This window comes from Pseudophryne corroboree, chromosome 1 (assembly GCF_028390025.1).
Source record: "Pseudophryne corroboree isolate aPseCor3 chromosome 1, aPseCor3.hap2, whole genome shotgun sequence".
Taxonomy (NCBI): domain Eukaryota; kingdom Metazoa; phylum Chordata; class Amphibia; order Anura; family Myobatrachidae; genus Pseudophryne; species Pseudophryne corroboree.
Window position 1 is genome coordinate 255,653,360 of NC_086444.1, and position 15,950 is coordinate 255,669,309.

A 15,950-nucleotide genomic window follows, 5' to 3' on the forward strand; every position below is an offset into this window, starting at 1 on the left:
TGTGCGAGTTTTGGAAGCATTATTCGCTTGGAATAAATGGTGTATGCTTACACTGTTTTTTCGTTCTACTCCAACCTTCAGAGACCACCCATCGCCTGAAAACAGTTCTGCCCTTTCAGCAGCAAACTGTGTCATTGGGCTTTTTAGTACATTCGTTGCCACTTGGTTTTGTTTACTTTAGAGCGAGCCAAAGTGAAAGATGGAGTAGAAAGTAGACTTGATTTTTCTCAAGTTTTAGAAGTTAGGATTGATTTTTTTTTTCATCTGAGGTGACAGAATTTTCATTGCTGAATTGAGGCAAACATTGAATCACAGTGAAGGTAGAAGTTTAAAGAGGGAAAACAAAACAGGCCGAGTTAGGAGTTTCTGTCAGATATTCATAGAAAGCTGTAGAAATTTGTTCTGCTTAGCCAGCAGTGCCCCTCGCGAGACAAAATGGCTGTAAACAGAGAATAACAAGATAAATGAAAATTTTGCAGCTGCGAGTAAAATATTGAGAATCTGCACTTTTTTTATTGATCTTTATGATCCTGTTGCCAAGAGGCTGTTTGTGGTGACAAAATATGTTGACAAGTGCATATCTCACTTCAGTGAAAAATGTAGGCATGGATTGTTTGCAGTGCTACACTACAAATTTTCCTGTTACAGATAAGTCTTTGTGGAGAGTTGCACATCAAATTATATATATATATATATATATATATATATATATATATACACACATATATATATATATATATATATATATATTTTTTTTTTTAACTAAAATTCACGTTCATCTTTCAATAGTAATTATAAGAATAGTTACCTAAACCACAAATCCATAGGGATTGTATATATTTAAAGGTTACATTGTACTTTATGTTCTAGCTATTGTCGACCTTTTAACTACATCCCATACATAAGCTACTTAGGGGTACATTTACTAAGCAGTGGTAAGAGTGGAGAAGTGAGCCAGTGGGGAAGTTGCCCATGGCAACCAATCAGCACTGAAGTAACATCTATAATTTGCATATTATAAAATGATACACAGCTGCTGATTGGTTGCTGGGGAAATTTCTCCACTGGCTCACTTCTCCGCTCTTATCATTGCTTAGTAAATGTTCCCCTATATTTTAAAAAACAGTGATAAACACATTTGCAGTAGTTGTTAATAAAATCCAAGATTAAAAATCAGATTTAACATTTTTTTATACTGCAATACTGTTTTAGAAATAGTAGATTATTTATTATGATCTTAGTCTTAATAATTTATTTTGATAATATTTTAAGACAATCACTGATTTTTATTAGCAAATGTAAAATTCAGGGCAGTATCCAATTATCCTTGGTAATTGGTTCACGGGGGGCTATTCAATTAGCCCAGATATGCCAGAGCAAATATTGGGAATTATGATTTGCGTGCCTTAGGCAATAAGTGCCCCCTAGACCTGCAATAAGTGCCTCGAAAATACATAGGTCCGCGGCTTTTCACAGAACTATTTTTGCATGTTTTTTGTGTGACCTAATTAAATAGGGGGTGAAAAAAAACGTGAAAAACACCTGTTTTTCATGTTTGCGGGAAATTGGATACCCCCCAAAGTATGAAAATAACTCTTTAGTGGCATGAATAAGTAAATACAATTTGCGATGTGCTCAAGAATTCCACAGGGGCTCTATTTATCATTAATTGCCACATTGTGGGAATAACTAATTTATTTATTGCCGCTTATTGTTATGGTAAAAAAATTGTTATCGTGTGTATTTAGGGCTTTCAGTTTTGTTATTGTTGTTGTTATTATTATTATTATTATTATTTAAATGTTAAAGTATTTAAAAGAAAAATAAACACTCATACATAATCAGTGTTTTATGTATATATTTAAACATATGTAATTTATTGTTTATAGTTAATTACGTTATAAACATTATATTGCATTCACATAATGCTTTATTCTAGGAATAAATCGATGCAATGTAAAATAAATTCACCCATGCAATAACTTGGGGAAGATTTTGGTCACAAATGGCAGCAACATTTACCACTGTAGCCCAATAAAGTGTAAGGCCGTCCACGACCGCCCCGTGAGTGCCTCTGCCTGTCAATCAGGCAGAGGTGTTCACACAACTGAGATGCGAACATCTCCTGGACCGCGCACTCGCAGAACAATTGATGCTCGTGCGCAATGGCCCGAAAATTGTCAGTATGCGATCGAATTTCAAATGCAATTCATACTGAATAGAGCCCTTTATCTTTCTCCTCTTTATCTCTGTTCAAGCTTTTATACTTATCCCCCTTACTGTCTGTCCACTTTATCTCTCTCCAAGATTTGATAAATGTCCCCCTATGAGAGCACTCACCTCGTTCCATCTGATAGTTACACAGCATCAGACTTATATGTTTGATAGGACTACCAGCAGTGCTTTTTTTTCTTATTCATGGCACATAATACTGGCACCTTTTTTTTAATTAAGTGAAATTATTTCCATAATGATTAAAATAAGAGTAATAGAATCTTGTATACACTTTTAACTTTAAGTGAGTACAGTACCTTTTTCTGAGTACAGTCATTTTTTCATAAATAAAAAGCACTGACCAGCACTATAATTTGCAGAAGAGCTAGGACTGTCAGTTAAATACATAATTAAATGTTATTTTTTTGGTGGAGTGAGTAAGACCCGTCTTGTATCAATTCTAAATGGTTTAGAGCATTCTGGGGTCTATTCATGAAGCAGTGAAAAGAGTGGAGAAAGAGACCAGTGGAGAAGTTGCCCATGGCAACCAATCAGCTTTGAAAGAAGCTTTTATCAAGTACCTTCTATAAAATGTAAGGGAGACACTGCTTGGTTGCTATGGGCAACTTCTCCACTAGTCTGTTTCTTCACTGTTTTCACTGCTTCATGAATAGACCCCGAAGTGTCCTCTGGTAACTAATGCAAACTATACCAAATATAGTAAATATTGTATAGTTTGCATTAGTTACCACTTACCAGAGGATACCTAGGATGAGGAAGCTATATATGTTCAGGCATCAAGTGTTTCCATTCAGGAAACGGCAAACATTTGTTTTAGCACAAAAATTAGTATTTTAAAGCTATATGGTTAGTTTTATCACTTTATGATATAAAGTTATTCATGTTTTCATTGTTGTTTTAGATGTGAATGAAGGAAATTAATATGTTGATTGATTTTCTGTTATTTTATCAGATCAAGCATTTTCTACAGAGCTTGTATTGACATTCCTCGGGGCACAGAACTGCTGGTGTGGTACAATGACAGCTACACGTCGTTCTTTGGGATTCCATTACAATGCATAGCTCAGGATGAAAACTGTAAGGAACTTGGCATCATTAATTAAATAATTATATGTTCCTTTTCCTAACCATGAGTGAATTTTCTTTTAAATTGCACACATTGGGACTAATTCAGCATGGATTGCTTTTTAAAGAAGTCGCGAATTGAGCAATTATCAAATGACTGCGCATGCATGGTGTTCACATAGTGCACGCGTGAGGTGTAATAGCGACAGAAATTGCATACAGATCATAATCGCAATGTAGCCGCTGTTTGACTGACAGGAAGCAGGAGTTTCTGGACGGAAACCTGTCATTTTCTTGGTGTGTCAGAAAAAATGCAGGCTTGCCCACTTGTTTTTGGGGAGGGTCTCTTACGTCAGCACAGACCACTTCCAGGTCATCTCAGTCGCAGAATAGTGTCAGCCTCAGACCAACTCACATTTGCTCAGATGGCAAAGTTTCTTTTGATGTTCTGGGAATTGTGTAACATCTGCGAGTGAATAGCGTTCTGTGATGCATTCGCAATTTTGCACGAGGTGTTTTTTCTTCCCGTCGGGGGGGGGGGGGGGGGGGGGGCGCAGCTTTCTACTCGCAGACAACTGCAATTTCTCTGAACAGCGATCCATGCTGAATTAGGCCTATTGTAAACTCACCGCCATTTTGAGTGCCCAATCAAGTTAGGCTACCCATCAGTTCTCTATAATGCGTGACATCATCTGCTCATTTGTGTTTTTCTATCACTTTCCTACCCACAGTAAGCAAAGTGTGTAAGTAAGGGGTCACAGTGGTCATCAGATCCCTATCTATCTATCTATCTATCTATCTATCTATCTATCTATCTATCTATCTATCTATCTATCTATCTATCTATCTAGTATATCTGTCTTATACAATGACCCCTGCAGTGATGACATAGGATGAAATAGTCTGTTTAATTTGAATTATTTTTAATGAATAAACATGTTACTGGATAACAGTGTAAATAATAAAACAGTTGTAATTTTTCTGGCACAGATGTGCTGCTGTCAAGTGAGGCAGGATTAGCTGCTGTCATTGAGGCAGACGTGCTGCTATCAATGAGGCGGGGATGTGCTGCTGTCAGTGAGGCGGGATGTGCTGCTTTCAGTGAGGCTGGATGTGCTGCTGTCAGTGAGGCTGGATGTGCTGCTGTCAGTGAGGTGGGATGTGCTGCTGCTGTAAGTAAGGTGGGTATGTGCTGCTGTCAGTTGGGTGGGATGTGCTGCTGTCAGTGAGGCGGGATGTGTTGTTCTCAGTGAGGTATGATGTGCTGCTGTCAGTGAGGCGGGGATGTGCTGCTGTCAGTGAGGCGGGATGTGCTGTTCTCAGTGAGGTATGATGTGCTGCTGTCAGTGAGGCAGGGACGTGCTGCTGCTGCCAGTGAGGCGGTGATGTGCTGCTGCTGTCAGTGAGGCAGTGATGTGCTGCTGCTGGTAGTGAGGTGGAATGTGCAGCTGTCAGTGAGATGAGATGTGCTGCTGCTGTCAGTGATGTGGGATGTGCTGCTGTTAGTGAGGTGGGATGTGCTGCTGCTATCAGTAAGGTGGTGATGTGCTGCTGTCATTGAGGTGGGATGTGCTGCTGTCAGTGAGGTGGTGATGTGCTGCTGCTGTCAGTGAGAAAGGGATGTGCTACTATTCTGCGAGTAGTGTCTCTGTGAGTGATGCTGTTGTTTATAGCTGGACTGTTTTACAGATGGTAATGTGACAGTTGGAAGAAGTTTAAGTGTACAGTTAGTGGGAAATACTGCACGGTCATGTGATCTAATGTGTCCAATCATGTTAGTGAGTTTTCTGGCATTATACCATGTGTACTGTATCTATCTATCTATCTATCTATCTATCTATCTATCTATCTATCTATCTATCTATCTATCTATCTATCTATCTATCTACATTACCTTTATAGTGCTGAATAATACCATGTTGCTGTTTAAATAAACTGTAATAAATGAATATGTGCCATTACATTAGGCCAGCCCGTAAAAAATGACTGCCTCCACTGTATATAGGCAACATGTGCACTAAAATGGAATTAGGTACTCACAGTGCTGTAGCAAGGCTCAGAGAGAGACGCCCTGTAACCTAAACACGCAGAAAAGGAGGCATCAGCTCCAATAATATTTTAAGAATAAAACTACATAGCTGATTTCTCTGAATGTTACATACATACTGTACATAAAACATGTTACTAAAGCTGAAGGAACAATTGTCATTCCTGCATATCTTATATTTTTATCCTTTATGTGTTACACAGAAATGTACTCCTTTCACAGTATACTGAATTTATATTTCTGTGATCTCTAGATCATTTTCTGAAGTTTTTCTGTTGTTTGAACTGTATTTTTAGCAATTCTCTGCCTTTATGTTTTTTAGTGAATGTTCCATCACCTGTTATTGAAGCCATGTCCAGACAAGACACTCTGCAACCCTTCAACAAAAATGGCAAGTTGCCTTCTTCCACATTGCAAAGGTCTATAGTTTTCCCACAGACTCCATGCAACAGAAATTATTCTCTCCTGGATAAATCTGGGCCTCTGGACACAGGATTTAACCAGATTAATGCTAAAAACCAGCGAGTTCTTGCCAGTCCCACCTCAACAAGCCAACTCAACTCAGAATTCAGTGACTGGCATCTATGGAAATGTGGACAATGCTTTAAGACTTTTACCCAACGGATTCTACTACAGATGCATGTGTGCACCCAGAATCCAGACAGGTAAAACAAGATGACATGGGTAGTCCTGAAGGTTACTTTATCTACACTGCTTAATCACACTTTTTACATATATATATATATATATATCTATATATATATATATCTATATCTATATATATATATATATATATATATATACTGTATATGCACAACATATAGCTAAACAAGAGTCCTTCTCATATGAAAGAGGGTAGTAAATACAAATATGTCTGTAAAATGTTTCCTTCAAATTTTTGTTTTTAGCCTTTTCTGTTGTTCACAGAAAGAAACCTAATTCCATATAAATTAATTTACAATTCGGAAGATCCTCTGTTTCACAGATGCACAGCTTTTCCAGAGTTGCCTACTTTCTATCTTTAATGTCACACACTGTTGAGACACCTGCCTCCACCACACAGGGCAGCTGAGACATCAGACAGACCCAGTCCTCGAGTGAGGGCATGGCCGACTATGTTAGCATCAAGCCGAGGGAAGGGGAAAAGGGGTGGAGTTGCTTTGCTTTAGGGATGGCCATCGGTGTGCTCACCATTGATGGTGAAATTGCAAATGATGGTAGCAGACTATGCAATGGAGGACCATTGATGGTTTCACCCACTGATACTCATAATTGCTTTTTCTCTCACTGGCCTGTGAGCCAATCAGAAACAGGGGGGCAGAACTTTGTGGGTACATCAGAGGTCAAAGCTAGGCTCTGTGTCCCGGCACCAACTAAGGGGAAAAAGCATTGGGGGGCCCTGTTCCGCTATTTAATATTGGCATTTAACCATTGATGGTTTGTAAACACCAATGGTCAATGGCCAACTAGTGATGTGTGGTGGGGCGAGGCAGAGCCTTTCTTGTTATACTTACATATAAGGTACAGTTTTGACTATATAAAGTATATGAAAAATACAAAGAATATATTAGAAATATCCTCTCTGTATTATTCTAATAATTTTTGTAGCCAAATCTCTGGAGTAAAAAGTCTATGGCAGGCAAGGCAATGCCTCACCTGGCTATCTTTTCCACACATCTCAACAAAGTTCAAGCAGTATATACTGCTGCACCTGTGTATAATGGCCACCTGAACCTTTTGGCTCATATATTGTATGTAAATCTGGCTTTGGTACTAGGCAGTGTCTCCTGAGCTGTGTCCCTGCCAACAACTCTACTTTGCATCCCTAGTTGACATTCCTAAGGTTCAAGTCCAGAGCATATGACCCCCTGGCCAGCAAAACCAAACTGCCCACAGTAGCAGTTTAAGGGGTCTTTCATGAAGCAGTGAAAAGAGTGGAGAGGTGAACCAGTGGAGAATTTGCCCATGGCAAACAATCAGCTGCTCTGTATAATTGTATAGTATGCAAATTCTAAATGTTACTTCAATGCTGATTGGTTGCCATGGGCAATTCTCCACTGGCTCACTTCTCTCTTTTCACTGCTTCATGAGTAGACCCCTAAGTGTTATAAGGTGTTACATTAATAAGTAGTAGCAGTTCAGTGCTAATTGTGTTACATAGATGAGAAGTAGTAAATTGCAAGTGTTATATTAGTGGAAAGCAGTTTTGTTGCTAAAAAGTATTAGATTAAGTGCTACAATTGTGATGCCTCAAATTAGCCCAGGGGACCCCATACCCCAAACCTATTCCTAATACTGACATATAATATACATTTATCAAGGACTTACATCCATAGTGCCTATTCCAATATGTAGTCTGCAAATGTAAGTATCCTGTACTAATTTAAAACACCCAAAGGCAGGTGGGAGGGGTGCTAGTCTAAGCTGAAGGAGTCTCCACCTTCAAGTGTACAAACCGTCTCCTATCAGCCAATACAAACTTGGGCTCTTCTGCAAATGTCACCATCTTGCTCTTCAAACCATTTCACTTTGATGGAAATCTAGATGTTTTAGTGCAAACTGGGATGTGAAGTCTCCAAAGAAGGTTTTAAGCTGTGCCTCACTCATTTTGTGTGTCGGAAGTTACATCCACTGTGCCCCTGCAACAAAAGGGGGTATTTCCTCTCCTTTACTTGCTGTGACCTTTAACTCAAAAACAATTGGAAAAATGCTTTTTATAATGTGTCATGAAAAACACTATTATGATCTTTAGTTATACATAAAGATCAATGTTCCTCCTACTGTATATGACCAACAGCTGTGTTCCTATACCGCATAAGAGTGTGCTGGAGATACCATTTTAAAGGTGCAGTGACTTTAAAACAGTATGTGTCTCTATTAAAAGATTTATGCTTTGTTTTCTCATGTTTCCCATCATGCAGGATTAGATTAATGACCGTCATAGGTAGAAAACATCAGGTCAAGATTCTATAAATGCCTTTATGTCTCCCAGAGAGAGAATGTCTTGCATCTCTGTGCTTATGTGACAGTCATTGCCGGGTTCACCTGCGGTGTACAGCGTGTAGGAACTTAATTAAGTACTAAGAGGCAATGAATTGGAATTTTTTGCTTAGCACAATTTTTCTTCAGAGCATGCAAAGCTATAAATCGTGTGAAGCTGTCAAAAAGATATACCTGCTCTAGCAGTGATGTGGAGGAAAACAGATGCCATTTATTCAATAAACTAATATCCATACAGAAGAAAAATGTTGACCAGATACCTTAGAGTCAAAGTTGGTTTGAACGTTTGTCAATACGGAATTTTATGGCTGTGAACTGTAGATGAAATTTAGCTGAACAAGTGAATTAGAATTTCTGGTACTTTGGCCAGTGGCACAGTGGATATAATACAGTCATTATTTATGCATCAAAGCTCGTTTATCTGACAATTCTGATAGCTGGCAAGAGGAGGAAAAAAATCTAATTAATTTAATCAAATTTTTTTGTCTTGTTTGCATTTATTCCAGCAAAAAGTAAATGTTAACTTCAGATAAGTAAAATATGTAGAAAAAAATAATAATCCAAATTCCATGGGTTACAGCAAACCTTATATATGGCATTATACTATAAAAACCAAGATTGAACAAGAGACATTTTATGAGAGACACATAAAAAAAAAAAAGTAGATGTTTTAATATAAATGGAAATGTGCATATTGACACTAGTCTGAGATGCGATGACTTACCACTGTGAATCACTGGCTTATATCCATTTTTAATAACCCTTAAATAAATCCCCATTAACATAATGGTGTCCATTTATTGCTCATTTCCTCCTTCAGGTTATAGTAAAACAATTAGGGGAATAGAAGAAGCGTTGGGTATTTTACATTGTCACTAGCTGGAAATTAGGTATTTGTCAGGGAAGCAGTTAGCTTCTCAATGGATGGGATCCTGGCAGTCAATATACTGATGCCGGGATCCCGAAGTAGGATGCAATGCGTCACATTACGGACAGCCAGCATTCCGATTTGTCTTCACAGCGGGACACACTGGCGTCCTGCCGCGAGAGGGGAGGAGGTTAGGTTCAGGCAGGAGTAGGGGGGGTTAGGGTTAGGGAGCATGGCCAGGAAGGTTAGGGACCGGGGAGGGAGGGTTAGGTTTAGGCACTTAGAAGGGGAGGTTAGTGTTAGGCATCAAGTGGGGAGGGTTAGGGTTAGGCAGCAGGGAAGCGGGGGTCAGTATTAGGCACCAAGCGGGGAGGGTTAGGGTTAGGCACCCACAAGGGAAGGTTAGGGTTGGGATAGGGAAAAGGTGAGGGTTAAGGGGATTATTGGGGGTCTGTCGGGATTCTGATGGACAGGATGCCGCTGTCGGTATACTGACAGCCGGCATCCCATCCATCGGCAAATCATACTGAACCTGTTTGTCAGCAGAAATGACACTGGGCAAACAAAGGACCATAGTGCTCCCAGGCCTATTCTAGGGCTAACAAATGTCAGTGTTTCACACAACACAAAATACGAGACAATTCCTGTAACTCTCCATTCTCTGAATGCACCAAGCACTTTACAGAAACTGTGACGCAGCAGTGAGTGATGTCACAGCTTAAGTTCTGAAAAGGGTGTTATGTAAGCCTGATTAATGTGCAAATCACACACTTGAGAATAATTTAGCCAAACCTTCCCCCAAATGTTGAGATTTATGCTGGAGAATCAAATATTACTGGGTTGTCGCCTTACAGTCTTGGGGAGGTGAGCTGGGGAGAGATGAGGGAGAAAGAGGACATGAGTTAAGAATGTGAAGAGAAATGGCAGCTTGATTGATCAGAGGAGTTTTCAGTGTGTTTCAAATAATACAGTCTGCTAGATTATTTTATATGGAAGGCCACTGAATAATCAATGAAGTCTGGGTACTGGGCGGTGTCAAATCAGGGAGTCACTTGATTGACAGTCTGCAGCCATTTGGGACAGGGAGAAGGCGGGATGGCCTCTGTTTCCCAAAATGGAGATGTGACGCCCAGTGGCTTCTCCTGCTGTATTATATATGTACCAAGGCAGCAGCAGCAACAATGCTTCCTTGGTACAATCACATTTGAGTCACCCCCACTGTGTATACAGAGAGCTCTGAGAAACAGACATTGAAGTGGGAATAGAATATTTCTGATTTTTGTGCCAGTCTTCTCCTGTGATCAGATTCTGTAACCATAATTGATATTCTGTAGTCCTCAATATGTATACAGTCATTTGGAACAACATATATTACAGCAGCATTGTCAGATGTCATTGACATGATGCTTCCTACCAGTGGAGTACTGACAACTGCACAGTGCATAATCCTGTTTCTGTAGTACAGGATTCCGAACATATTATTGTGGCTGCTGCAATCTATTCTCATTATTTATATCATATTTGCAGATTGAAAAAGACAGATTAGAGAAGGCAACGCACTTAATTAGTACTTTTGTTTTCTGTTTGCTTCTGTATTTGTGTTATACATGGTAAATGCGGCTTGGTATTTATTAATAACACCGTCCAAACACATACAGACTGCCTTATGTACATAAATTCATTAAAGTACTATGGGGGTCATTCAGAGTTGATCACTCGCTAGCAGTTTTTAGCAGCCGCGCAAACGCATTGCCGCCGCCCACCGGTGAGTGTATTTTCGCTTTGCAGAAGTGCGAATGCTTGTACAACAGAGCGCCTGCAAAATCATTTTGTGCAAAACAAGACCAGCCCTGTAGTTACTCTTCATGTGCGTTGATTCTAACGATGGTGGGATCGCTTTTGACGTCACACACCCGCCCAGCGTTCGCCCAGCCATGCCTGCGTTTTCCCCGACACGCCTGCGTTTTTCTAAGCACTCCCTAAAAACGGTCGGTTGACACCCAGAAATGCCCACTTCATGTCAATCTTCCTGCGTTGTGCCGTGCGACTGAAAGCTTCGCTAGAACCTGTGCAAAACCACAAAGGTCTTTGTACCCATACGTCACGCGTGCGCATTGCGGTGTATACGCATGCGCAGAAAAGCAGATTTTTACCCTGATCGCTGTGCTGCGAACAACGGCAACTAGCGATCAACTCGAAATGACCCCCTATATTGTTACTATTATCTTTTTATTTATACAAGGCCACCAAGTGTCTTTGATATCCACACTAATATAAATGATTTCAAATATTGGATGTGACTGTTGAAAAGAAGGGATCATGTATTAATTTTATAATAAGCTGCGAGTCTTTGGTTGGTGGCTCTGCGTTTATGACTGACCATAGGTAAACAGAATAACTTTTGTATAATCATGCTGAATGTACATAACACCTTATGATTCTTCCAATGACTAATCTTTCTCTACTGCACAAAACAGTTCCATAACCTCCCAAAAAAGGCTTATTTGACAGAATTTCAATAAGAGATTTATGCACGCATTAAAACAACTACTGTTAGAAGCTAATTGTGTGTGCTGAATGCATTACTCAGATGTGAGGGAACACGATTCCCCATAGAGTAACATAATATGGGAGAAAATATTTGAGAAGCATTTTTTCTCTTCAATAAAGATTAAAGAAAGAAAACCGTGGGACCTCAGAGTTAAACTGCAGAATGGGCAAAAAATATCTTCCTAGGCTGGATGTAAAATCCTATAACTAAAATTGACTAACGGCTGCTTAGTCTGTATGTTTACAGAGACAGCAATTTTATGGAGAATCACAATCAATACTGATGGAAAGTGTGATCTACTTTCCTAAATACAATAGTTGCCAACATTTTTAAATAGTTTCCAGGGATTCTTGGAATGATCGAATGATGTGTCCACGGCTGAACTGGTAGATCAAAGCATCTTAGCAAACCCTGTAGTACCCCATCATATCATGTTTGCTGAGTTGCAAAGTAGACCCTCTGTAAACACAATAAGAGAAATATCATTCCTGAGAAATAGCACTCTTTTCTGTAGTTTCAGCCATTTACTTAAAGTGACTGTCCTAGCGCCCCTCTGATCCAGCGCCTGGGTCACATGCCCCCCTAGCTCCCCCCTAGTTGCGGCCATGTTGCTGTCATGGGTGGTGCTTGGAGAGTTCAACGGAAGAGAGGGTCTTTCCCATGAGGACTTACAGTTAAGAGCACATTGTTAAAGGACAATCAAGCTATACCCACTCCACTAATATCTTCTCCATTCAGGGGCATTCCTTTTCGTCTCCATGCCTTGCAAAGCCCTCCTTACATATTCTTTGCTCACAAGCATACTGTCACATGCCTCCGCCTCTTCCTTCTTATTACAAATGGGCGTCACCAAATTCCTTAGAGGGTAGACACAAGCTGGTGAATGCAACGTAAAAGCCAGGTTCTTCCCAGGACAGGGCACATTGTTATATAATATAAATAGCATATAACATAACACACATAAGTGGGACAAGATTCTCAGATATTACAGTGTTTGCAATGTGCAAGTATAAAGAATTGATAAACACATGAGAGTTGAGTATTTAGGTGAGAATTAAGTAGGTGTTCATCATTATGACCCAGACTGACCCAGTCCATAGAAAAAACATGTTTTTCTCTTTGTAGAGCCCCCCCCCCCCCCCCCCTTTCCTCCACGACGATAGAAGCCCATGGCATTCCATGGTCTGCTTTCACTTGGGCCTTTTATCTCCTCACATAAAATACTTGACAATTATAAGTGGTAAACAAAATGTAAAGTATTGTACTAAACCATAAAAAAGCTATAAGCTATATAAACCGACTGATTTAGTGTAGGAGGAGAATTTGTTCAATAAAGTCAAAGCAAGATTCTTGTTAAGTGCAATATTTCCACAATTCAATTGCACATACAAATTCATACATGTATTTTTAACCCCACACAATTGGCAATCAGAGCTTACAACCAATAGGCTCACGTCACTTTCTGTATTGGAGTATACATGAGGGCATGCTGGAATGGAACATTAAAGTTTCAGGTGGACTCTGTTGAGCAGCCTGTAAGCTTGGAATGATTAAAGCTGTGTTCATACTTGACAGCAAGGTCAAACAGGTTAATTTATAATGCCTCTTATTATACGCTTGGTTTCTTTTGTAAAGTATCCACAGGACCTGTGTAATGGAAGTTGAGACGTATTACATGGCAATGTGTTGTACAAATTAAGACAACAGTGATTTCACTTATTTGACCATTCATTATTCTTAACCTTTAGCAAACTTTTCTAACATATGTACACATTAGCACTTAGTTAAACTTAATTAGTATGCTTTTTAAACCTTTAAACTATATTATTCCATGAGTTCCAGTGTTTTTTATTCTCTGTTAAGCAAACACTATAGCAATGAACTCTGGCTTAATATTGTACTTTCTTTAGCTATTTAATAGGGCAATATAGACTAGATAATAATACATAGTGGGTTCTTCGAGTGTTAAAGTATTGTCAGTAGGTGGCAGATTGGACAATGGTATTTTAATTTAACAAGGGATTGCTCTCTAATGCAATTGTATTGTTTTGTAAGTACAGTCATTGTCCCCCTTCATCTGATTCTAGATCTATATAAGGTGGGGATCAGTATGTAATCCCGGTGGTCAATATACCGACGTTGGGATCCCGGTCATTAGAATGCCGGCAGGGGACCGAGATCAACTAAGCCCCTTGCGGGCTCACTGCACTTGCCACGTTGTGGGCTCGGTGGCGAGCTTTGCTCGACACAGGTTCTATTCTCCCTCTATGGGTGTCGTGGATACCCACAGGGGGTGAATCACCTACCTCACGGTAGGCAGTATGGTGCCCATGGTGGAATCCGAGTTGATATTGTGACAGCTGGAATCCCATCCATCGGTATGCTGACCGCATACTATACGGTGTGTTGTAGAGAAACAGCATGCTCTGTACTGGTTGATCACTTTACAGGATAATGTAATGTCTCTCTAAGATTGCTTCTGAAGAAATTGTATATGCTCCAACTTATAATCATTGTGGCTCCAGTGTTAACATTTTTCTATTTCTTTGGGAGCTATATTTTATCAGGTAAAAGGCAATTCAATACATCCATAATCTGAAACTGACTATTGCCAATGATGGCTACATTATCATGGAATATGGCATATATATATATATATATATATATATATATATATATATGGCAAATACCACTAACTCATCACAAAATCTCATGAACCATAAGGCCTAGGAACTTGACATTTGGACAGTAGCTTGCTTTTGTGATGTAGGCACCCACTAAGAAGGGGTTTTTCAAAATTCCACCCACAAAGGGGTGAAATGATTATTGGGAATTCCCTCCTCACAGAAGAGAGTTAAGACAGTCCACCAAGTCGGGGCTATATAGATTGCATTGTGCCGTTGATACCAAGTCGTGGAGGGGGGAGGACTCAGTGCTCTGTTCCTGGACTTCCTTGCCAGTGGCAGTTGCAGAGCAGTCCTTGATTCAAATAAGAGAACCACATCAATTGCCACCCCTAAACACTGTCAAATATTGCTGGGTATGGGTCCCCTATTTGAATAATGGATGTCTAGCAGCCCTCCACTTGGAAGGCAGTCCAGCCTTATGGTTCAGGAGATTTTGTGATGAGTCAGTTAGTATTTGCCTTTTATATATATATATATATATATATATATCCATGCAAAGGATCCGGCACTCCCAGGATAAGGAAGAATATTTGCTCCGGTGCCCTCTTATAGGGGTCAGCGCCCCCACGTATGCAACAAACTGAAGGAAGCGGCACTCAGAGTCTTCTTAAACGTGCAAATGAAGCAATCAAACTTTAATGTGTCATCAACGTTTCGGGGTTTCCCCCTTCATCAGGATAACTCACATAAACCATACACTGACAAATAAAACACCTATTACAACATATGTTTATGTTGTTGTAATAGGTGTTTTATTTGTCAGTGTATGGTTTATTTGGGGTGGAGGCACCGCTTCCCATTGTAGGCGGTACACGTACATTTGTTTGATGTTTCTGTGTATTTCTTGGATTAGTGTTACTATATTGTGTGCAAGTGCCTGTCAGTGTGTTTATTTACACTGTGGGCAGCCTTGGTTACGCTTGCTAACGTCCTGTGTTGAGAGAGGTGCTGCGTTCCCATGGTGATCTCCCGGCGCTGACTGGGGCGGGCTGCGTCACTTTAGTTTTCGCCATTTGCTATGACGGGGGTGTGGCCGCGGAGTCCCGGGATGCTGGCGGGAATTTCTGAATATTCTGATTGGTGATGGTAATGTATTTATTGGTTTTCATTTTGTATGTGAGTTATCCTGATGAAGGGGGAAACCCCGAAACATTGATGACACATTAAAGCTTGATTGCTTCATTTGCACGTTTAAAAAGACTCTGAGTGCCGCTTCCTTCAGTATATATATATATATATATATATATATATATATATATATATATATATTTCAGATATAAGTACTTAACCAACCTATTTCCAGCCAGGAGAGGTTCCAGCCAATTATCAGAGGTTAACCTGTCACTTGAACTAAACATTGCCAAACCTCTCAGAGAGCAAAAGGAGGAAAGGAGAGATAGATATTTTGACTCCTAAATGCATTAAATGAAAGCTTGATAGTCAGAACTGCTTATCTGCTGTGAAAAGGGTACCAACAACCCTCCCAGTGACTTTAAG

The 15,950-nt window shown here is 39.8% G+C and overlaps 1 protein-coding gene across 1 annotated transcript in view; it reads left to right on the plus strand.

Moving 5' to 3' along the window:
* PRDM6 (PR/SET domain 6) overlaps positions 1 to 15,950 on the plus strand; it is a 216,243-nt gene that overhangs the window by 176,363 nt on the left and 23,930 nt on the right. The window contains exons 4-5 of the mRNA XM_063960104.1: positions 3,188 to 3,312; positions 5,670 to 6,012. Of these exons, the coding sequence (XP_063816174.1) occupies positions 3,188 to 3,312; positions 5,670 to 6,012 (468 nt within the window). The remainder of the gene's footprint in view (positions 1 to 3,187; positions 3,313 to 5,669; positions 6,013 to 15,950) is intronic.